Source organism: Grampus griseus (genome assembly GCF_964374135.1).
Source record: "Grampus griseus genome assembly, chromosome: 13".
Classification (NCBI taxonomy): Eukaryota; Metazoa; Chordata; class Mammalia; order Artiodactyla; family Delphinidae; genus Grampus; species Grampus griseus.
This window is the reverse complement of record NC_139007.1, coordinates 73,786,421-73,811,925: the sequence shown is the minus strand read 5'-3', so window position 1 is coordinate 73,811,925 and position 25,505 is coordinate 73,786,421. Positions and strand designations below refer to the sequence as shown.

The 25,505-nt window shown below is 40.6% G+C and overlaps 1 protein-coding gene across 1 annotated transcript in view; it reads right to left on the bottom strand.

The window, feature by feature from the left end:
• MTHFD1L (methylenetetrahydrofolate dehydrogenase (NADP+ dependent) 1 like) overlaps positions 1-25,505 on the bottom strand; it is a gene marked incomplete at its 5' end in the record, with an annotated part of 196,300 nt that overhangs the window by 94,095 nt on the left and 76,700 nt on the right. Inside the window, 2 exons of the mRNA XM_082669412.1 lie at positions 20,838-20,949; positions 25,102-25,170. Of these exons, the coding sequence (XP_082525538.1) occupies positions 20,838-20,949; positions 25,102-25,170 (181 nt within the window). The remainder of the gene's footprint in view (positions 1-20,837; positions 20,950-25,101; positions 25,171-25,505) is intronic.

Genomic DNA, 25,505 nt, shown 5'->3' with positions numbered 1-25,505 from the left:
ACCAGCAGAAACAGGTCACAGGTAGAGAACACTTGCTCTGCAATCTGGCCTCCTGAGAACCAGATGGTATTCTGGGAGTCGGGCGGTATTTTACCACCTTTCACTGGATGAGTCAGATCCCAAGATGGGTCTTCCCAGCCTCCTCCAAGCCAGGCATCCACCCTCCAGCACTGGCTGGGGAAATGACCAGCCCCCCAACTCTCTTGTTTGGGTTTTCCTTTCCAAATTGCACACCACGGTGGGAGAAAAGGCAACAAATACTTCAGATCTGAAATTCTCGTTTTTGCTTTTACACTGGGGAAAACCCTCCTTAGGCTCTGGGATAGAGTTAAACCGAGGCACCAACAGTTGTCCTGAGTTTCTGGCTACTTGAGACACCTGAATATTGTCACTGTCATAGCAAACTGAACTTCCACCTTGCTGTGTCACTAAGGGTTTACTCCATGTGTACTCAGAAGATGAGAATTTTCAGATTTCACAGCCACTTTATAATGGTAATAATTTTTCTCTCCATGATACATGCAACCAACATACATATCAAATACACAACATAATGAATCCCCATTACTTTGGGACATGAACTTGAATTTATGAACTGTGAGAGGGCTCACAGAAGAACTAGCCTTTGCAATCAGTTTAGCTCAAAATAGGTTGAGATAAGAAGTATGTCTGCACGGGGCAGATTTTGCTAACTTAATCCTCAAAAGAATTTCTAGTAAACAGAGGGAGAAATAAAACCGTAGCTTTCATTCAGTTAGCACTTAACTTTCTCACGACAAATCAGAAATGAAAACAAAACCTTTGTACAGGAGGAAGTAAGGTGGATGCCGGACTAGGCTTCATTCTGAAGCACTGTGGGCTATAATTCCTGAATAATGCTAAAGGAATGGAAACTGGACTCTTCAAACTGCCTTTTTCTACCCTATGTAAACATGTCTACTCCGCTGCAGCTGTCTACAGATAAACTCAGGGCAAGTGGAGTTCAGAGTCACAGAAGCACATAAACTCTGAATTGCAGCTCAAGGTAGGCTGCTGGCCTTCGAGGATTTTAATTATTTTTTCAACGACTAGAAGGAGACTAAGTAAACCAGGATGAATCAATAAATGACAGGGGAAGCTCTGTATTATTACTACAGCTGGAAAAAAAAGTGTGGGGGGACTTGATTTAGAACGTATTAATTTTAAGGATCCAACTTAAGACTATGAAATTCTACAAAAAAATGAAATCCTTTCTGCTCTTTCGGACTTGTCTTTGCTCTTAGGTTTTTTTCTTCTTTTTTTTAAAAATTTATTTATTTTTGGCTGTTTTGGGTCTTCGTTTCTGGGCAAGGGCTTTCTCTAGTTGCGGCGAGCGGGGGCCACTCTTCATCGCGGTGCGCGGGCCTCTCACTATCGCAGCCTCTCTTGTTGCGGAGCACAGGCTCCAGACGCGCAGGCTCAGCAGTTGTGGCGCACGGGCCTAGTGGCTCTGCGGCATGTGGGATCTTCCCAGACCAGGGCTCGAACCTGTGTCCCCTGCATTGGCAGGCAGATTCTCAACCAGTGCGCCACCAGGGAAGCCCCCCTGCTCTTCGGTTTTATTAAATGTCTTAGGGTCAAATTTTCATCAAGTATACAGATTCAACTGGGCACAGGAAAAAGAAACCAATTAAAAAAGAAAAAAATATTAATATTAACATGTGCCTTTCTTACCTTTTTGGTGATGGCAGTGCTTACACACATTAGGGGAAGTTTGGTAGTCGTATAGAAGCATGAGACGGTTACAGGGGATTTATTAGGACAAAAGGAAAGAGAAGATAAGGAAAGTATAAAAAGAACATAGGTCCATATGAACTATCTGTTTTGGGTAGTAATAAAAACTTCAAAAATACCAGTAATGCCACTTAGATATACTTTGGTATCAGGATCCAGAATCCTTCTTCCAGAGAATTAATTAGGTACAGACACTGGTTCCTGTTATTTGAACCCATCGTTATACATCTTGTTTTGTAAAATGATTTTGACCAAAGTGAAATTTGATTCTGAAAAAAATGTTTAGATGAAAATTAAATTATACATGTTACTTTTTACCTCCTCTATAAAAATCCAACTGAATTAAATTCATAGATTCATTACCCAAAGATGCCAACTTCTTGTACAGATCATGAGCACCTGTACAATGTCATTGCTTCGACCAGGGTTTTAACCCTTCCATTTTTAGCCAACTGTGGTACCCCAAAGTTCTGGCTAAGGGCCTGGATTTTGGGTGACTGCTTGGGGCAGAGCTGTTCTCTTGCAGCTCCTGAAAACCGGACACTAGGAAAATAACTTGAAACAAATTCTGAAAGTCTCTGCTAACAACATGTCTTAATTTAAAGTAACGGAAAGATGAAATAGAACATTTTTCATCGAGCAGTTGATGAAAACCAAGCCAAGGAGGAAAAAAGCATAAATGTCAAAAGGTAAATACGTTTAATCTCAAAGGTTCCCAGGGGGAAAAAACAACATCCAAAAAACTATATTAGCTTCTTCTGCGACTGCAAGAAACCCAGCAAGAGAAACCAAGATTCCTGAGTTTGGAAACAAATTAAATCTACTGACATTCCTAGTATGACAACTTCTATTATAGAAAAAGAAACTAAGATGGAAGGAAAACATTCTAAACTTGAAAGCTGGAAGATTCTACAACGTTTTTAACTAAATAAAAGCAGGCAGGGCAGGAATTTTTGAACTGAAGGTAGAGACCCATTAGTGTTTTACATAATCAACTTACTGGGTTGCAACAAGAATTTAAAAAAAAAAAAGGAATAGGATAGGAAATATTAGGATACATGACATATGATAAGAGAAAGTAGTCTTGTTTCATAAGACACTGATTCCATTTTTGCACACGTGTGTGCACGTGTGCACATGCATTTTGTGATATAAAGTGTACTTTATGCTCTGGGTTTCAGTCAAAACATTCAAGAGCCACTGGCCCAGACTCTGCAGATTTCTTATCTAGGAAGGGAGACAGACCGGCTGGTTTTACAGTCATGTCTAGCCCCACTGGTTTCTCACAAGATCAATTTAATGATTATCCAGACCTGGTCCCACTCTGCTCAGCACTGGGACAAACGGCACAGGTAGCTTAAAGGAATGACGACCTTAACCTCAGTGTTATCAGCCATTACCAGTACATTTAGAGGCACGGATGCAATGTTACTCTCACTGATCCAGTGGCTCTTTTGGGCAGAAATGGTCTCCATGGTCCTTCTTTCCATGTTTTCTTCAGTGTGTCTGACCTGGTCACTAGCAACAGACAAGCCCCCCTGCCTGTCCAGTGGTACAAGATCTTGAAAGGATTCGATTTAACAGAACAAATGAGAACTCACTGAAAAGGCAATTCCCACTTACAAGTCTAAAAAACTGAAAGTAAAGATAACTGCCCCGAAAGGAAGGATGAGCATATTTTTTCCTTGGCTTATTTAAAAAATAATCCTTTCCGTCTATAAAATGAATATATATGAGCAGAAACATATTACTGATTACTGAAAAATCTGATGTGAAGGAGAAAATATATCAGGCACTTTTAACCATGTTCGCTGTTATTTATGTCCTTGAATCTCTCTGTACTGTTGACCACGGAACATGCCCTTGAGATGTCCAAGTAAACACAGTTTATAAGGGAAAGGTAACAAAGCGTCAGGAATAATTCTCATGTTCCCACCTCTGCACCTCTACCCCATCCCTATGTGCAGGAGTTGATACTAAAGTTTGGTATCATTCTTATTTTGTATAAACAAAGAACAAACCTTCATTTGCCACCCCTGTTTCTTTCTCCTGCTCTTGGTATGTCCCCAGACTGGCCTTATATCTAGAAGTGGGGTCCAACTTGGGTTAAGTACCAATAATAGAAATATGATTATTTGCATCACATAAGAAAAAACTAATCTTTGATTTACTTAAGAATGAAAGTGGGCCCGTAGGTTTGGCTGATTTAGAAGATAATCCTAAGCATGTTTGTGTAGAGAAGTCAAAGAAGTCAAAGGTCTCCTCTCTCTAAACCCTGGCAGATATTGTCACACACACACACACACACACACACACACACACACACACACACACACACACACAAGAGAGAGAGAGTGAGGTATAGTGACATGGATGACTTGGTATTAACTTGATTCTGAGTCTGGGAAAACCTCTTGAACTATGTCATGCTACCTCACCTTTCTATTTAAAGGAGCCCATACAGAATCAGAAAATGTTGTAGCTTCTCTTGCAGCTAGGTATGGCTGTGAGACCAAGGCTGTTAATGAGATGTAAACAGAAGTGTTGTATGACTTCCAGTAAGGCTCTAGAAAAGGTGATATGCCTTTCATTCTCCTTCTTGCTGGCTGGGTTACAGATGTGATGGCTGGGGCCTGTGCAACCATCCTGGGCTACTAGGCACACCCTGAAGACTGAGTAGATGACATACCAGTTGAGACTGTCTACCCTGGATTTCTTTTACACGGCAGAGAAATAAACTTATATTTGCTTTGGGCCACTTTTTTCACTATTGTTGTTATGTGTGGGTGAACCTAATCCTAGCTGATTCCTTTGTGAAAATAAAGCCTACTTAGAAACGTGATAGCATTTTTCATTTCTGTCATTTCAGTTTGCACATAATTTGAATGTTATGCAGTGTTTTCTTTCTCTGCACAACAGTAACTCTGGGACTAAAGACAAGGTTACATTTCTAATTTAGAAAAGATGTGAGATTTGCTCAAAGTTTTGCTGATGAAAAAGTTAAGATTTCTGAGGCTGAGAGTGGCTGTAACTCTTTGATAGATGCCTCAAAGCTATGTCACTGAAGGTAAGTGAGAGAGAGTCTAATCGAAAGCTCCAGACACAGATTTTAATCAAGACAGCAGAAACCGGTACATCAGTTTGCGGTAGAAGAGGACACACGGTAGGTCTCAAGAGGGTTTCCTGTTCATCTGACTTTAAGAACTGTTCCCACTCTAAATTCTATCTCCTCTGTGTACGTGCTAAACAAAGAAGTGTTCTTTGAAGGCAAAAAAAAAACTATTTTCATAGTTGTTTTAAATATTTTTAGAATTTATTATTAAACTATTGCCTGACCCTAAAAAGTAGAAACAATCTAGTCGACCAAAACATTCATGCACTTTTATAAAACAAACAAAAAAGGACTAAACTAGACTGAGGTGGGCTGGGGTAGAGGGCAATCAAAAGAAGGTACTCATCGCTGGTGTCTAAAATTCAGTATGTTTGTGTGCATGAACACTTGAATATATGAAAAATAAAAATTAAAAAAAAAACCTCTCATTCTTTAGGACATAACTGAACATCTCAGTGGGCAAGAAGGAGTTTTTAGTGGATGAATAAGCCATCCTCACTGCCTCTGGACAGCAGGCTACAAGGGCAACCTCTGAGAAATCTCTTCACTTCTCCACATTGAGTTTGTAGAGAGAAAGTCTCGCCGGGGCTCAGGCTGTCTGATCCCTCAGGTCATCTACTGTCCACATCTCTACCATTCCCATTATCAAGGGAAATGGAAGAGCATGGATGGCTATATACCACCATCACTCCTGCTAGAAAGTAACGTAAAGGCCCTGACCCACTAAACATGACCGTTAGCATCCAGATTTAGCTCTAAAATAAGTAAAGACTTGACCACATACTAATGACAACTGCCAATCTACGCCTCTAGCCTCAGCCTGTCTCCTAAATTCCAACCTATATTCCTCCCCCGCCTTGCATAAATAACAAACATTAATGTTTTGCCACAACTGCTTATTTTCCTTTTACAAAGAAGTAACACAGCACAGACAGAGCTGAAGGCTATCCTCGTGCACGGGTACCAGTTCAGCTCCTTCCCTTCCTCTCACGGTCAGCAATTCATATTAACTTGGTGCTTATGCGGGTCATGTTTTCATTCTTCTGCACATGTCCAAAGGCATAAACAAAATACAGTGCTGTTTGTATGTTTTTTAAGTGTGTGAGACTGTATTTACAATTCCGCGAGCTGCTTTTTCACTCAACATTGTATTTCTGAGCTCTTTCCTTGTGGAAACACCCAGAAGTAGTGCTGCTGGCCGTGAAGGACCCGCATCTGTAACTGCTAACCGAGTCCTTTACTGGGGAAGGGGCCAGTTAGATAAACCCTTTGGCCTCTCCTTCCTCTCACTCATTCTCTTCAGGAAGGTGGACTGTCTTACCTGATGGGAAAGGGGTACTTTGGAAAGAAACCCCATCTTCCAGTGGAGTCCTGATAACAGTAACACTACAAAATCATTCCGGAAGTTCTCATGGATCAGAAACTGTATGCTCTTCTCCGTGACCTTTAAGGACGTTGAAAATATACGTCCAGTCTGTTTTCTCTGCCATATCGCTGAGCTGGATGAACTCCCGGTGATTCCTTGAACACATACTGATCTTTCTCCCCTCTGTCCCCTTTTACTGGATTAGATCTTAAACTTTTTTCAAAACCTCCCTCAAACGCCATCTTCTCAAGGGAGTCTTAATGGAACCACTACTGAAGAATTGTCCATTTATCTCTACCAGTAATTGAAAGCATAACATTTCAGATCGGCATTTGTTCCCCTCCAAATGACCTGATCTAACCATGAAATTCATCTCTGCCACGTCTTATACTCCAGCTAAACTGTCCTCAGAACCCACCAACTCTTTCCCATCCACATTTGTTTGTTCTGCGCACTCTGCCTAAAAACCATTTCTCCCTAACTCTGCGTGTCAAATAACTTCAGATTTTAAATCAATTTTTCCTTTTTTAAAAAAATCACAAAAGTAATGCACACTAATTGTGAAAATTTCAAGAATACCAAAATACATAAAGAATACAGTGAAGGTCACCATGACCCCATTTCCCACAGATGAATAAAAGTAATCATTTGATATACTTCTTTCATACCTTTTAATTGCAGGTATATATTTATTTCATAATTTTAAAATGCAAGAAATACATTATAAATATTGTTTGGCAGCGTAATTTCTTTTACATTATGTATTGTGAACTTCTTTCCATGTTCTATATACATCTATTCTTTTTAATAACCTTGATGTTACACCAATAATACCATACTTTTTGCTTTTTTTCTTGAAGTTTTATGTTTTAACGTTCACGTTAAAATTTAATCCATCTTTATTCGGAATAAATTGTGATGAAGGACTCTAAAGTTTATGTTTAAAAATTAATAGTCAGGGGACTTCCCTGGCGGTCTAGTGGTTAAGACTCCACGCTTCCACTGCAGGAAGCACGGGTTTGATCCCTGGTCAGGGAACTAAGATCCCGCATGCTGTGTGGGGCAGCCAAAAAAACAAAAAAAGAGTGCTCCAGGCAGAGAGAAGAGCCAGTGCAAAGATCCTGAGGTGGAAGCACCCAGTGTGTTTGGGGAAGAGCAAGAAGACTAGTGTGGCTGGATGGAAAAAAAAAAATTAATAGTCAAATGTCTGAACATCATTTAATGAGTGATACATCCACTGGCCACTGATTTCAAATGTTACCTTTATCAAATTATTAATATCTACATATAATGGAGTAAGTCTAATTAAGGACACAGGTATTCCTTTGATATCAGTTTTCTTTGTTTTTTCCTCTATTGTTATGGCAGTATTATCTTGTTTTGATATCTAGAGTTAAGTAAATCATCCATCATTGTTCTTTAAATTTTTTTCTTATCTATCCTCGTCATTTATTCTTTTAGAATCTAAACAAATGTTGCTCTTGATTTAACGATGAAGCTCATCTTCCTCTATTTTTACAGTAACCATAGGAGAGCGAAATTTTCCACCCCAGAATGTGTCTCTTTGACATGAGGATTATTTTATGTTGATTATTCTTAAGAAACAGAAGACTCAGGAATTCTTTCTTTTTACTTCCTCCTTAACTGCCTGAAAGAATTTAGATAAAGGGCTTGCTCCAGGAACAGCACGTTCACCAGAGACACCTACAAAGAATATGGGTCAGGTGTAGGTCGGGGGGGGGGGGGGGGGGGGGGTACTCGGCAGGGCCTGGAGATCAAAGTCCTCTTTGTGTCCCACTGTCTCTGCATAATCAAGGAAACATTTGCTTACCAAACATTTGCTTTTTCATCTTCCTGTGAATTGCCTTCATAACCTATGAAGTCCCAGACTCAACAGCCTTCTCCTTAGTCCAGGATGACATATATGCTTCATTTTACCTGACTGTCTTTGGAATCTCTCATGTTCTGATTCCCTGTACGTACATGATTAAATTTGGTTTTTCTCCTGTTAATCTGTCTCATGTAAATGTAACTATTAGGCCAGCCAGAAAAACCTGCAAGGGTAGAGGGAAATTTTTTCCTTCCCCAACATAATTACTGTGCTATACCATAATATGGTATGATATATAGCACAGTAGTTTTATAGTAATTTACATGTTAGTTTGACAGAGGAATGATGATAACACTGACTATTCCCATTCAAGAACATGGCATATGTGTAGGAAAACATGACAACCCAAAATCTATGAGATGCAGCAAAAGCAGTTCTAATAGGGAAGTATATAGCAATACAATCCTACCTCAAGAAACAAGAAAAATCTCAAATAAACAACCTAAGCTTACACTCAAAGCAACTAGAGAAAGAAGAACAAACAAAACCCAAAGTTAGTAGAAGGAAAGAAATCATAAAGATCAGAGCAGAAATGAATGAAATAGAAATGAAAAAAACAATAGCACAGATCAATAAAAATAAAAGCTGGCTCTTTGAGAAGATAAACAAAATTGATAAACCTTTAGCCAGATTCATCAAGAAAAAAGGGAGAGGACTCAAATCAATAAAATTAGAAATGAAAAAGAAGTTACAACTGAAACTACAAAAATACAAAGGATCATAAGAGATTACGACAAACAACTCTATGCCAATAAAATGGACAACCTGGAAGAAATGGACAAATTGTTAGAAAGGTATAACCTTCCAAGACTGAACCAGGAAAAAATAGAAAATATGAACAGACAAATCACAAGTAATGAAATTGAAACTATGATTAAAAATCTTCCAACAAACAAAAGTCCAGGACCAGATGGCTTCACAGGCAAATTCTATCAAACATTTAGAGAAGAGCTAACACCTATCCTTCTCAAACTCTTCCAAAAAATTGCAGAGGTGGGAACACTCCCAGACTCATTCTACGAGGCCACCATCACCCTGATACCAAAACCAGACAAGGATACCACGAAAAAAGAAAACTACAGGCCAATATCACTGATGAACATAGATGCAAAAATCCTCAACAAAATACTAGCAAATTGAATCCAACAGCACATTAAAAGGATCATACACTATGATCAAGTGGGATTTATCCCAGGGATGCAAGGATTCTTCAATATATGCAAATCAATCAATGTGATACACCATATTAACATATTGAAGAATAAAAACCATATGATCATTTCAATAGATGCAGAAAAAGCTTCTGACAAAATTCAACACCCACTTATGATTAAAACTCTCCAGAAAGTGAGAATACAGGGAAACTACCTCAACAGAATAAAGGCCATATATGACAAACACATAGCAAACATTATTCTCAACGGTGAAAAACTGAGACCGTTTCCTCTAAGATCAGGAACAAGACAAGGGGGTCCACTCTCGCCACTTTTATTCAACTTAGTTTTGGAAGTCCTAGCCGTGGCAATCAGAGAAGAAAAAGAAATAAAAGGAATCCAAATTGGCAAAGAAGTAAAACTGTCACTGTTTGCAGATGACATGATACTTTACATAGAAAATACTAAAGATGCCACCAGTAAACTACTAGAGCTAATCAATGAATTTAGTAAAGTTGCAGGATAAAAAATTAATACACAGAAATCTCGTGCATTCCTACACACTAACAACAACAAAAGATCAGAAAGAGAAATTAAGGAAATAATCCAATTTACAATTGCAACAAAAAGAATAAAATACCTAGGAATAAACCTACCTAAGGAGGCAAAAGACTGTATGCAGAAAACTATAAGATACCGATGAAAGAAATCAAAGATGACACAAACAGATGGAGAGATATATCACATTCTTGGATAGGAAGACTCAATACTGTGAAAATGACTACACTACCCAAAGCAATCTACAGATTCAGTGCAATCCCCATCAAATTACCAATGACATTTTTCATAGAACTAGAACCAAAAATCTTACAATTTGTATGGAGACACAAAAGACCTTGAATAGCAAAAGCAATCTTGAGAAAAGAAAAAAAAAAAAAACAGCACTGGAAGAATCAGGCTCCCTGACTTCAGACTATACTACAGGGCTACAGTAATCAAGACAGTATGGTACTGGCACAAAAACAGAAATATATATCAATGGAACAGGATAGAAACCCCAGAGATAAACCCACGCACATATGGTCACCTAATCTATGACAAAAGAGGCCAGAATATAAAATGGAGCAAAGACAGCCTCTTCAGTAAGTGGTGCTGGGAAAACTGGACAGCTACATGTAAAAGAATGAAATTAGAACACTCCTTAACACCATACAGAAAAATAAACTCAAAATGGATTAAAGACATGTAATGTAAGGCCAGACATGTATAATGTATGTAAGGCCAGACAGTATAAATGTAAGGCCAGACATGTATAATGTATGTAAGGCCAGACAGTATAAATGTAAGGCCAGACAGTATAAATCTCTTAGAGGAAAACACAGGCAGAACACTCTATGATATAAATCAAAGCAAGATCCCTTTTGACCCACCTCCTAGAGTAATGACAATAAAAACAAAATAAACAAATGGAACCTAGTTAAACTCAAAAGCTTTTGCACAGCAAAGGAAACCATAAACAAGACAAAATGACAACCCTCAGAATGGGAGAAAATATTTGCAAACGAAGCAACTGACAGAGGATTAATCTCCAAAATATACAAGCAGCTCCTGCAGCTCAATATCAAAAAAACAAACAACCCAATCCAAACATGGGCAGGAGACTTAAATAGACATTTCCCCAAAGAAGATATACAGACTGCCAATAAACACATGAAAGGATGCTCAACATCACTAATCATTAGAGAAATGCACATCAAAACTACAATGAGGTATCACCTCACACCGGTCAGAATGGCCATCATCACAAGATCGACAGACAATAAATGCTGGAGAGGGTGTGGAGAAAAGGGAACCCTCTTGCACTGTTGGTGGGAATGTAAATTGATACAGCCACTATGGAGAACAGTATGGAGGTTCCTTAAAAAACAAGAGAGTTATTGAAAGACAAGAGTCCTGCTTTGTGCCTTTCAGTAACATTTTATGGTTTTCTTTCTATATGCTCGTTTCTTATTAAATTTATCCCTAGGTATTTTATAGTTTGGGGACACATATAAATAGGATATTTCCCCCTTTACAGTATCTGTTTATTGCTGATATAAAGAAAAACTATTACATACTTACACTGCATCCAAATAACCAACCAACCAATTTACTTAAAATAAATTTCTTGAACTCTCTATTATACAATCATACTGTACATAAATAGTGGAAAATTTATCACTTCCTAATATTTATACTTTTGTATTGTTCTTGTTTTATTACATTGGCTAATACTTGCAGAATAATGATGAATAATGATGGTGATCATCATAAGTATTCTTTTTTTTTTTTTTTTTTTTTTGCGGTACGCGGGCCTCTCACTGTTGTGGCCTCTCCCGTTACGGAGCATAGGCTCCGGACGCGCAGGCTCAGCGGCCATGGCTCACGGGCCCAGCTGCTCCGCGGCATGTGGGATCTTCCCGGACTGGGGCACGAACCCGTGTCCCCTGCATCGGCAGGCGGACTCTCAACCACTGCGCCACCAGGGAAGCCCCATCATAAGTATTCTTGTCATGGCCTGAATACATTCGTGTACATTTAGGACTTCAATATTTAATATGATGCTGATTGTTAGTTTCTGTTTTTCAAATCTGTTTAAATTCTCCTATTGCATGAAGTCTTTATCATTCCATTGACATACCTCTTTCTTCAAGTAAAGAGTTACTTCTTTACTCTGCTTTATTTTGAACTGGATAACCAAGCACTTAGTAACTTGACATAGTTCTTTTAAACTTCAGGTAGTTTTTAAAATTTACGTTACTTATATCAAAACATTAACGGCTAAAAGAACATTTATGGTTGAAGCTAGCAAGAGGTTGAGACTTTTAGAAAGCCCTAAAAATCCAATCTTCTCTCCCCTCCCCCAAAAAGATATAAAAAGTTCCACACAAGAATACAGTACTCATTTAGTGACAGTCGGCTTCCTTATATGCCTTACTCAAAGTTCTACTAGGTTTTCTTTGCGTGAGAACAGCGCAATATTGTAATTACATCAAACATTGCTAAAAGCTTAAGAACAACCTCATGTAACTGCAATTTTCTAAACTACAATTTATACATTAAGTAAGGGTAGTTGGACTCTTCTCGGCATCCTCAGGCTAAAAGTTCACAGCCAAGATGGGGGAAGATAGTAGTCAAACAATATAAACTTCAAGTCACTGCATAGTGGACATTTTTATTTTTAATCCTCAAAAAGGTTATGCATTTTAAAATCATTTTATGTTAACTTTCACAGCACTAATCCCTGCAAGACAGTGTTTTGACAGGGGTCTTATTTTAACTCCATGTTTTATGATGGAAAGCAGAACTACATTACGAGCACATTATTTAGAATACACGTAAGTCCTAAGTAGGGACAGGCTAGATAACTCATTGAAAATAAATTTGCATTTTGTGGCACACAAAGAAACAGCCAAGGTCAGGTTAGACATTCCTAAAGTTCAAAACTCCTTTCGAAACTGTTTACTCTTCTTATTTAACTACTCTTTTAATTAATGAATTATTGCCTCAAAAAACCACCGGGCAAATATGCCAATGTTTACCATAAAAAGCCTAGAGGAAATCCAGACATGTTTACCAGTAGATAAGTTATTCAGTAAACTGATGTGTATTATTAACTTTTCATTTAAAAAAACATTTATTTAGTGCTAGTTACACGCTAAGCATAGGGCTATGTGATAATGGTGATACAGAATGAAAGTGCACATTTAGGAAGCAGTAAAGCACAGTGCTAAGCGCAAAGGCTCGGTGCCGGGGCTTAGACTCAAATCTCTGCTCCCCCCTTGCACTAGCTGTTAGCCTTTGGGCAACTACTAACTCAGTTTCTTCACCTGTAAAATGGGGTGTATTATGGCAACTGCGTCCTAGGGTTGGTATAAGACATATTAACATATACATAAAACACAGAGGAAGTCCCCAGCAGGATGCCCAGCACACAGCAGGTCCTCAAGATGTGGGTGGGGCCAGGACACTGGAGACCTTGCACCGTGCAGGACAGTCCCACAAAGATCTGTCCCCTGCCCCACCTGACTTTCCTTCCACTCTCGTAGTTGGAAGACATGATTGTGATTATATGACCTTAGAGCCCTCCTCACAATCTGTTTTACATAAAAACTCCAAATCAAGCTATCAATAGCTATCATTTTTAAGGAATGCAAACAAGAGTGCAAATTGAAGGAAAGTTAACTTTGTTTTCTTTGGAACTTTGCCAAGAGACGTTCACTTTGGCAGAACATCGCATCACCAATGCCGATAACCACTTGTGACATCTGAGGTGCCGAAAACACGCCTAATCCTTCTGCACTTGTGGCTGTCCTGTGAACGAATTCTTGTGTATGTGCAAGCACTACTCAGAATATCTTTTAGCGTAGTCAAAGTAGTTTTCCTAATAAATACACACTGAAATACATATCATGTTACCATAAAATAGTTTTATATCACAACTAACACATTACATTGTGTTTTGAAATTACCTGTAGAAGGTTATAGTACCTGAGTTTTATTGACGATAGTCAAGTGTTTGGTATAAAAAGAGGGAATGGCTATGCTGAGTTTGAGAACACACTGGGCTACATAACTCATTCAAAGTCACAGCTGATACGGAACAGAGCTGGTATTCGAACCGGGGTTGTCCTTAGAATGCACGTTTGTAATTTTTATACTTCTGAGGTGGAAAATTAATGGATGCTCCCCAGCTCCATGGAGTTCTTTGAATTGGGGAGTCACTTACTAGATATTTACTCAGAAGCTCAGAATATCGCAGTGAACAAAAGGGCCAAAGACCCAGTGCCTTAAAGGATTTATATTCAGTGGAGAGACAGACAGTGTTCACACAAATGCCTGCATGTCTAGTGGAGCAGCACAGAGGATGGGGGTGCTGTGGGGGGGCGGGTGCTCTTTCAGCTAGAATGCATGCAGAAGGCCTCCCTGACACATAAGCAGAGACTTGAGAGAGGCAAGGGAGCAACCCATGTAGTTATGAGAGAGCTTTGAGAGTGAGAACAGCACGTGCAAAGGCCCTGATGTGGAAGGCGGCGGGGAGCACCCATGCCAGATGCTCAGCAAAATGGGGGAAAGGCAGGGCAGGAGATGAGATCAGAGGGGCAGATGGTGGAAGAGATTATGTTTGGGTTTATTCTGAAAGCTACAAAGCCGGATGGTCTTAGCAGAGTCAGGATGGAGTGTAACTCGGGCTTCAATAGGACCACTCTGGTGGCATTATGGAAACAGACTCTGCGGTCAGGGAGGGGTGCAGGGTGGCTGTCACACAGCCCAGGAGAGAGATGGTGGTGACCTGAACCAGGTGGGGCAGCCATGTGCCAGGTGTGGTTGGGTCACATCCATTGTGATGGACTGGGTTTGGGGTGTGAGTAAAAAAGAGGAAGGAAGAATGATTTCAAGGCCTTTGACAAAAGCACCCAGAAGAATGAAACTGTCATCAACTGAGATGGGGAAGCAGGATTGGGACCTATGGAAAGAGAATCAAAAATATGGCTTAGAAATTTTTAAGTGTGAGGAGGCATCTGGATATATGGTGGTCAAGGAAAGGTCCTGGCTACGTGTGGAGATGGTCAGTCAGGTCCTAGGGTGAAAGTATAGGGCAGCAAGAGAAAGGATCTGAGGATGAGCCCAGGCACCGGGACGATGCTTCAGCAAAGGAGCCTACAGAGGAAGGGGTAGCTGGAGGAGGGGCAGAGGTTTTAACAAGGGAAAATTCTTGTTTTATGTTATTCACATGTAGGATGTTACCAGCATATCTAATCCTTTCCTAGGGTAAAACTCTTGCACAAGTGCACCAGGAGATAAGAGCAAGAATGTCTGCTCATCACAACATTTCCTATTTATAATAACACAACAACTGGAAACAACCTAAATATCTGTTGACAAGAGAACGGAGAAGTGGTGGTATATTCACAGTTGCTAGATGCAACTGGTTAGAGAAGATACAACACCACATTACTTTTGTAAATTCTAAAATCCTTTTCCTGTTATTTCAGTAGTGAGCAAGTAAGACTTTAAAATTTAAAGAGGGAACTGTACTGGGTATCATATGCACCTGTGAGTTTGCTGGGTTCCAGGGCATTCTGCTTTCTCCCTGGTAACTATACAGCATTTCCAGAAGGACTCCAGAAGGATCCCCATATTTCCAGAAGGATTCCCCTAACCCAAAGGAGTCATCAGATCTGCACAGAATCTCAGATCCCTTCTATGGATAATGGTCCTAAACGCCTTTGTCTGAGAAGGGAACAAGCAGTAGTGTTTTCCATTGTCAGAACACAGATATTCTTCACTTGAAAGAATGCATTAGTATTTGTGAAGGTTTATCTTAAAAGTAAAGATTGTCAGCATCTTAACGTGGTAACAGCAGCTGGCGTCCACTGTTCTGTTTGGGCCAGAGTCACCAGGGTCTGTGCTTTTCCAGCATTACTGCACTAAGCCCTGAAAACAAGCCTTGAGTTAGGTAAGGAGAAACCAAGATTCGGGGAGGTTACTCGTCCTCCCTAAGGTCACAGTGGGCACACAGCAGACAGCAATTCAAATCCAGGCGGCTGAAGCCTGCAATCTAATTCGTGTGGCTGCACTCCGTTTCCTGGAGTTTCAGTATTATAGCAGAAAATGACCAATAAACCATACTGGAATCAAAATGAACACCCCCCACACCCAAATTAGTCTAACTTAATATTATTCTAAGTGAATTCCACTCAAGCATTGGAAGATCAGGTTGTAAAATTTGGTGACCTGTAATTAAGAGGTCCTACTCCTAAGTTTTAAAAAAGTTTATGAAAATCGTTGATATATACTAAAGAATATATGTAAGTTAGCAGCAATAACTAAAAACCCAAGCATCAACACCCCAAATCCAGGACAGTGGGCACTTCTAGTGGGGAGGGCAGAGAAATGAGATTGGGGTGGGGGGCATGACTTCTAATAATTTCCCATCACACGTGGGATCTTCCCGGACCAGGGACTGAATGCGTGTCCCCTGCACTGGCAGGTGGATTCTTAACCACTGCGCCACCAGGGGAAGTCCCTTTTTTAAAAAAATCAGTCTGTAGTCCATGGCAGTTTATCTATTCTGAAGGCTGGTCATTTGTCTGTTATCTTTGAAAATGTTTCCTCCCAATCTGTCACATGCCTTTTTAATCTTGTATCTTTTATCATGAAAAATTTATTTTTAAAATGTATTCCAAGTTACCAATCTTTTTGAGTTTGAGCATTTTTTTATCTTAAGAGAGTCTCCTATATACAACAACTTTTCTATGGACATAAATTCATACTCAGACTTCAGACAAACCTGTACTACGGCATTTAACTTCTGTAGATGGATGTTAAAATGGGGATCTTTTGCCTGACACCCCAAAACCATGTCAACTGCTCACGTGTCAAAGGACAACGCTAGACCTAGCAGCACGTGCAAAGGAATTGTTTGAAAATACACTTTGCATCCCTTAGTCCAAGAGATACCTTTCAAAGAAAGGGGTTGACAAGAAATCGTGGGGAAGGATTTCTTCAAAGAAAGTTATGGACGTGCCAGCCCCACTCCACGCCTCCAGTGGGAAGGAGGCAGAGCTGCTGCCCCTTTTCTGGAGCTAGTGAATGAGGCTGTAGCAGAACAACTGGAAAGAATCAAGAGTGACACTGCCATCAGGGACACGGGTGGACCGGGGTATGAAAAATATCCATGAGCTGAAAAGAAACAGCCCATGACAGGGTTGTGCGAGAGATGTAACTGCATTCCCACTGATGGTAGGTCAGAGGTCGAAGGGCTGTGGTACCCTGAGACCAGGTGTGGAACCAGCAGCAGGATTTTCAGAAGACAGAGGTCTTCTGCCAAGAGTGTGGAAGAGGCCAGACTGGTACCATCGAATGGCCAACCTTCAACCCTGGAGGGGCCAGAGTGGACCTAAGTGCAAGGTGAGGGGGGTCAGAGAAGCAGCCACCTTCCCCATCCCACTGTCGCCTAGAGGCAGACCCAGGAAGGCAGGGTGAAGCTTCAATTTGAATGAAATTTGGAGTTTTCATGAGACTGGACCCATATCCTTTTAATAAAATGAGACTATTTTTGTGACCAAAGTGACTAGAGGAATGTTTTAAAAAATATTTTAAAGGAACCAGATATTAACTGGGAGCAAGAGCAATCTACCATAAATTTATTCCAAGTGCAAGGAATGAACCAGCCCACAGAGCGGGCTTGACCAGGCAGCGGGGAAAGAGCTTGTTCCTTATTCCCACTGTTCAGGACGCTGACTTTGCTCCCAGCATTTCACGGAGCTGCAGCATCAATTTGCCACCTTTGTGAGAGTTTAACACCACAGGTCTTGAGTCTTGTGGTCTGTACTGATCTAAGTCACTGGTGTTACACAGTTATACATGATGGACCATGATCTTTATATATTAAAATAATATAAAAAGAGATATCTGTACACTCATATTCATAGCAGCATTATTCACAACAGCCAAAAGGTGGAAGAAACCCAAGTGTCCATGGACAGATGAATGGATAAACAAAATGCATTACATACATACGATGGAGTATTGTTCAGCCTTAATTAATTACTAAGGGAGTTCTGACAAATGCTACAACATGGGTGAACTTTGCGGACGTTATGCTAAGTGAAATAAGCCAGTCCCAAAAGGAAAAATACTGGTATGAATTACCTAGAATAGTGATGTTCAGAGACTGAAAGTACAAGGGTGGTTTCAGGCACTGGAGAGACGGGGAGTTGTTCAACGGATACAGAGTTTTAGTTTTGCAAGATGAAGAGTGCTGGGGATGAATGATGGTGACGGTTGCACAACAATGTGAAAGCATTTCACTGAGTGGTACATTTAAAATTGGTTAAAATGGGGCTTCCCTGGTGGCGCAGTGGTTGAGAGTCCGCCTGCCGAGGCAGGGGGCATGGCTCGTGCCCCGGTCTGGGAAGATCCCACATGCCGCGGAGCGGCTGCGCCTGTGAGCCATGGCCGCTGAGCCTGCGTGTCCGGAGCCTGTGCTCCGCGACGGGAGAGGCCACAGCGGTGAGAGGCCCGCGTACCGCAAAAAAAAAAAAAAAAAGGTTAAAATGGGAACTCCGTGGTGCTCCAGTGGGTAAGACTCCATGCCCCCAACACAGGGAGCCCCAGTTTGATCCCTGGTCAGGGAGCTAGATCCCGCATGCATGCCACAACTAAGAGTTCGCATGCTGCAACTATAAGATCCCACATGCCGCAGCTAAAGATCCCGCACGCCACAACTAACACCCAGTGCAGCCAAAATAAATAAATAAATAAATATTTAAAAATTGGTTAAAATGATACATTTTATGTTCTAAGCATTTTGCCACAGTTGAAAATAAAAACTAAATAAAAAAGGAAATTTAACCTCCATCAGTCATGTATCAATAATGGAGTGAATAATGAGAAGTGGCTAAGAATTATCCTGTCTTACCATGTGTCAGGTGCCATGCCAGGACTTATACATGGTCTCATTTAATCCTCATTTCAAACCTATGAGGCAAGTCCTATTAAAATCCTTACTTTACAGATAAGGAAACTGAGGCACAGAAGGGTTACCTTGCCTAAAGTTACACAACTTGAAAGGAGTTGACAGAGATACTCTGATTCTAGAACTAGGCTTCTAAACCTCTGGCAGTGGGCAGATTTCACTGTCACTGAACTATCTCCCATTTACAGCCTCTTAGACTAGAAGAGATCATAGAAACAATTCACATAATTATTGACATTTGCATAGTTCTCTAGGTTTAAAAGCACTTTCTCTTTTGATATTACTCATTAAAATACTGCAGCACAGGTATTCTCCTTTTATCAGAGAGGACACAGAGACTAGAGAAATTAAGTAAATGGCTTCAAGTCACGTTACCAGGCAGGGTTCCGATTCCACAGCTTCTAACTCTGGGTCCATGGCTAACCATCCAGATCCAATTCCTTGTCTAGTCCAGCTTCTCATTTTTCAGATGAGACTGCCTACAAGGGACACGCCCAAAGATGCTAATGGCTTGTCCAAGGTCACACAGAGAGCTAGTATGTTCTGTGCGCATCACCAGCACATGCCTTTAAAATCCTTAGCCATGACAACACATATTCTATAAATATGTGTTGATAAAGGAAGGATCGGTACAGAGGCAGAAAGCTCTGTCAGCATAAAATAGAGTGCTTTTTTCTAGAAACTCTTTTATTTGTGGAGTTGATGCTTTAGAACCTACACTTCACGTAAGCGTCCAACTTTTCAGTGCCTGCCCTTACTCAGCCTCCTCCATTAGCTCTACAATTATGCTGTTATCAATTGAGCAAATCCACTTAGACAGCATGTCTAGCTACTCTCATAGCGGATTTCGTACCCAAGCAGCAAAGTACACGAGAACTGTATAATGCAGACCTTTGAGAAATGAACTACATAAATCCTCATTTGATCCTGACTGTATGTCTATAAGGAATTCTTAAAACAGACTCAGCCACCCTGAGTGATCTTTTTAACGGCCGAGTGTAAAAATGCAGAGCTAAGATCTTCTGTCCAGCAGAATCTTTTCATGTAAAATAACTCACTTCTGAGATACAAGGCTAACGATCAGTGTGAAAAAAGCAATTGCTAGACTTGATTAAAGACACTCAAGCAGTGAATGTAAATTACTTGTTGGCATGTGAAAATCTGCCAGTGTAATGCCTCAGATGTCAAATTAAGGTGATATTCCATGAATCCTTGTTTATCTTTTTCTTTCTTACAACCTTAATACTGTGGGTGGGATTGGGGCTGGCAGGGACTGAGCAAACTCTATGGCAGTGTCCCCCTCTTTATGACTGGAATGTCCAACAAAATCTAGAGAGAAGCAGGTACCACAAAGAAGAGCTTCACAGCAGCAAAACATCTGAGGCCTTACTAATAAAAATGTCCTAGTCTAATGGTTGGGAATCTCCCCTCCATTAGGCCACAAAACCACACTCGGATTCAACGAAGAGCCGACTGATTTCATTTCAAGTAATCAGTATTACTATTACTGCTAGTATTGGATAACATTTAATGAGCATTTTCTCCTGTTAAATTACACACACAGTATGCTCCAGCAGGGCAGGACTAGGTCTGCTTCGCTCACCGCACAGCCACAGCTCTGAGTCGCATGCCTTGTATGTGTTAGGTTGTCAATAAATATTTGTTGAATGAATAAATAATCTCATTTGGTTTTCAAAATAACCCTACAAGGTTTGATACAATATTGTTATCACCATTTCTAAGCTGAGAAAGCTGAGGCTCAGAGGTCATTACACTGTACCCAAAGTCACGTCGTCAGCAAGTGTCAGAGCTTATATTCTAAACCACATGCACCTGACATCAAAATCTATGGTTCGACCACAATGTCATGTCACTAGTACAGCCCAGACCTTAGGGTTTTTCCGGTACTGAGGCCATCTCTGAAAGGTGGGCTTACAAGAATATATTTCAAGTCAGAATGGATCTCACTCTGTTCCAGCCATCACCTTTCAGATTTCTTCAATATTCTTCAAAAACTACATTTAAAAAAAGTGACTTACCTACATATCCTTCTTCACCAACCAGTTTCAGGGCAATTTTATCAGCCAATACTGAAGAGTTGCCGTGGGCAATGTTGGCAAAGGGGCCAGCGTGCACAAATACAGGCGTCCCCTGTGGAAGCGGAAGAGCAAATTTTAAAAAGCTATGAGAGGGGCTTCCTTGGTGGTGCAGTGGCTGAGAGTCCGCCTGCCGACGCAGGGGACGCGGGTTCGTGCCCGGGTCCGGGAAGATCCCACATGCCACGGAGCGGCTGGGCCCGTGAGCCATGGCCGCTGAGCCTGCGCGTCCGGAGCCTGTGCTCCGCAACGGGAGAGGCCACAACAGTGAGAGGCCCGCGTACCGCAAAAAAAAAAAAAAAAAAAATCTATGAGAATCAGTTATTTCCTACTATAATTTTGATAAGCCACTGTTTTAGCTGTCTCAGTGACCATGAGATAAACCTTATTTCATATTATTCTGCATTATATTGTTACAAAGAATGGAATTAAACCTTGATGGTCTAAGAGACTTGTTTAAATTGTTTATCCCCATTAAGAAATTAACCAATTCAAGAAAAATCTAATCATAAAATCAACACAATAAATGAATCGTGGGAATCATGGCAGGGCAAGTACATTTTATTATAAGCCATTTTTATATTTACAATAATAATCTTATTCTGATTTTTAAAAACTCTGTCTTTCTCATTGTTCCTCTTACCTGTTAATTTTTTAAGTTAAGTCACCTGGTAATTATTAAAACAAAAGAAAAATTTCACCCATACTAAAATGTTAGTTACTAAAAAGACAAAAAAAACCAAGGGAATTCTCAAAAACTTTAGATTTTAATTATTTAAACAAAATCTGTCATATAGTCATTCTTACTTTCATTTCTACACTTCTCTTTTGTCAAAGAGAAGAGACTAGCCCTCGCTAAAAAAAATCACCCACGTGCATTAAATTGTTTAGGCTGTATTCAGAGTCAGCTGGGGCCACTGAGGTCTGTGTGTGTGAACCCCGGCTCCACCTGTGAAAATACAGGTTGCCCTTTCACTGACATGGGGGAGGCAGGGAGTGATGCAGGGGACGGGGCCTGGGAACCACGGAAAGTTCCCATGAACCAGGATGGGCTGTGGGCGAGCATGTTTCAAAGCTGCGAGAGGTGAACAAAAGCAGGAAGAAAGGCAGTGAAAGAAAAATCGTCACTGAGGGTGAAAAGGAATTGATCAAATCCACTCAGAGTTTTCTATTTACGTTTCCCCCCAAAGTCCTCAGGAGGGACAGTCACAGAGTACGGATACGGCCATACAAATGTCTGTGGAAATAATACAGTGGGATACATGTTTATGGACATGCATACATGCATGTTTACTGTCTAGATCTCCACCTGTCTATCCATCTATAGTTTCTCACTTCTATGCAGATAAGCCTTTTAAGTGCTTTGACGGAAACACTGTTAAAAGGTATTAACGCCTCCATCACCTCCTAGCCTTTGCCAGTCCTAGGACGTGGCTGCCTGTGGAAAGCTAGTAGCGGAGCTAATGAGAAAAGTTTAAAGACACAAGGTCACAGGCTCCACCCCTGGGTGGGCGGCTGGCTTCACTCTCCTATGCCCTGCAACCCTCATCCTGGCCATCTGTCTGAGAAGCACCTGGCACCAGTCTCCAGGGCGACAGGTGACAGGGTATGGCTGGATCAGCATAAACACACTGCTATTCCTGGGATAGCCACTCCAGGGACTAGATGGGCAGCATTTAATTTTAATTTAAAATGAAATTAAAAGCCACACAGATTAATCACGAAAGCAGTATCAGAGCCCTGGTTTTTGAACTCCCAGTATGTGGTTTAAATAGAAAAATTCTTAGACCATCATTGTTGGACATTCAAACACAGACACAAATACACACTCAACTGATATTTATACTTATATGATGCAGTATACGGAGTTAATACTTTGTTTAAGAAATTCTATCACTAACCCAAAGACATAAAAATATCTATCGTGAGTTCAATATTTTATTTTATATGCAGAACATTTAGGAAAGTAGTAACAGGAAATATCTTGGTTTCTGTGATGACAAAGCTGTGAATATTCTCCATAATGGACTTTTTAAACATTTCATAAGATTAAAACTTCAGTTGCTCTTTGCTGACCAGAGATCTAAAAGAGCATTATCCAAAGAACTTTCTGCAGGGCTCTGAACATTCTGTATCTGCACTATCTGATGCAATAGCCACCATCCACAGGTGGCTACGCAGCACTTAAAGTGCGGCTGGTGAAAATAAATAAATAAGTAGAAACAGAACTAGTATGACTGCAGAACTGAATTTTAAACTTTATTTAATTTAAACTAATTTAGATTGAAATAACCACAAGTGGCCAGGAGCTCCCATACTGGACAAAAGACTGCAGCAAGTAGGTGTTTTCCTCAACACTGCATATGGTTAACCCATGGTAAAATGTTAAGAACTCTTATCCTCTCTCTTCCACAGGGAAGTTGTCAAGCTTATATGTATACAAAAATCACCCAGGGTATCCAAGCCTTACCTGCCAGACATTCTAGAGTTCACTTTGTCTGGGGGAGAGCTTGGCATCAGCATCTTTAAATCCTTCCATGAGATTCTAACGTGCAGCCAGGGTTGAGAACTACTGGTCTCCGGGCACCTTGCAGCAATGGAACCCTTGATAACCTCCTCTGGGACTAACAGTCAAGTGTGTTCAAACATGAGCACTAAAGCAGAATCTGTACATTAACCAGTGATTTTTAGATCGTTTGTTGATTTAGGTTCCTACTGCCACTGATTAGCCACGTTAATGTGGAATGAATATTTAGGACGCAGGTAGCAGAGTTCATCCATGCAGATATTTTAACGGAATGCTGTGTTCATTTTTCAAACAATGCCCATTGCCTGTGACATCAAAATGACGTCACAAATGTGAGTACAGTAAGAACTGCTTAGGGGCAGTGCAACCCAGTAATTCATTCAACTAACAAGAAGCTAGCCTTTTAGAGTGGGATATGTATTAAAGGTGGGAGTAATTTTTAACCTAAGAAAGATAATTATTTAAAACAGTAAGCTGGTCATCCCTAATGATGATGATAATGTGTTCATTTTTGAGGGGGAAATGTTATGATGAAGCAATATCATGTCTCTTTATACATTTTTTCTCATTCATTTAGTTATTTATCTAACATGTATATATTTTTAGGAGCAATGGAGTAAAAACAATAAATATCCATTTAATTCTTCAGCAAGTGTTTACTGAGCACTTAATATGTGTGAGGAACTTTCTAGGAGCTGGCGATACGATGGTGAACAAGATGGAAAAAGTCCTGCTCTCATCCTGGTGGGAGGAGAAATACAGTAAACAAAAAAAGAAATAGGGGCTCTCAGATGATATCTTGTGCCATGTAGAAAATGACAAGAAGGTGGGTTTTGGGCTCGAACCACTGACCAGGTTTGGGGGATGGAACGAGTTGGGAGGAGGTAGGAGGTGGATAGGAATCAAAGATGCTTTTTTTATGCATAACTTTGAAATGCCTTTTACCCACCCTAGCAGCTCGTGGTAACCACACCTACAAGTCTGAAATGCGGAGGTCAGGAGATTCAGAGCCAGAGTTCAAGGGTTATCACATGGCTGATACTGCAGGAAAGCGCAGCTGGAGAAGTGAGAAGAAGGCAGCTAAGGAGACGGAGGAGAGGCCACCGAGAAGGTCCAGGAAAGCAAGGCGTCAAAAGCAAGAGAGCAAGCGCTCCAGAAGGAAAAGCATCGGCTGTGTCAGCCCCCACTGAGCAAGCCATATACAGAAAACGACCTTCTTAAAAAAGTGGAGCACAGCACACTTTCCTAGAAAACATTTCTCAGCATTACTCTGTGTGTGTGCGTGTGTGTGTGTGTACGTTTGAGTTTATTGAGTACTCTGCGTTTTGCTTGGAGAGAAAAAAGACAACAAACCTAAACTCCCCAAACTTAAGGATTATGAGAAGCTAAGTCAAAAAAAAAAAGCAACATAGAAAACATCATGTAAACGTGATAAACGTGGCTACACAAGTTACTGAGATATCAGACACTGAGTTTCTAAGTTTCTCCTCTGGTCAATTAGTAATTAGCCAAGATATGAATCATATCAAAGAAGTCTGAGCTTTGGGGGGGATGACCAAGCTGTTATTCTGATGCTCCTCATGGGCTCACATTGGCTGGAAGTGCTCACATGTGGGAACGCACAAGCAACCTAGTTAGTGCGACTCTGTCGACAATGTCTATGAAATGAAAATCACTTACTTCTAGGGTCTGCATCAGATTTGGTTTTATCGCGTCTTTCATCAGAACAGTCAAAGCACCTGTCACCCCCTGAAGGAAAGGGAGAAAAAAGCCCACTTATTTAGATTATTGACAAAAGATCGTTCGCGCAAGGGTCTCTCAGCCTTTTCTCACCAGCCTACCTCCTAGGTGGGCATCCCCACCGGCCGCCGTCACCTCTGAGCTACAGGTGACACAGTGCTCTTGCCTCTGTCCATGTCTCCTCCACCTGAATGGATGCCAACCCTTCTAAGATGTGATGGGGAAGTAGTAGTCATCACATTTTTTTTAAAAAAACCTCCTTTGACGGAAATAAGAGGCTTGCCATACCTTTCAATTTGCAACTATGCACATCATGTTTCATTACCAGAGATTACACTGTTGCC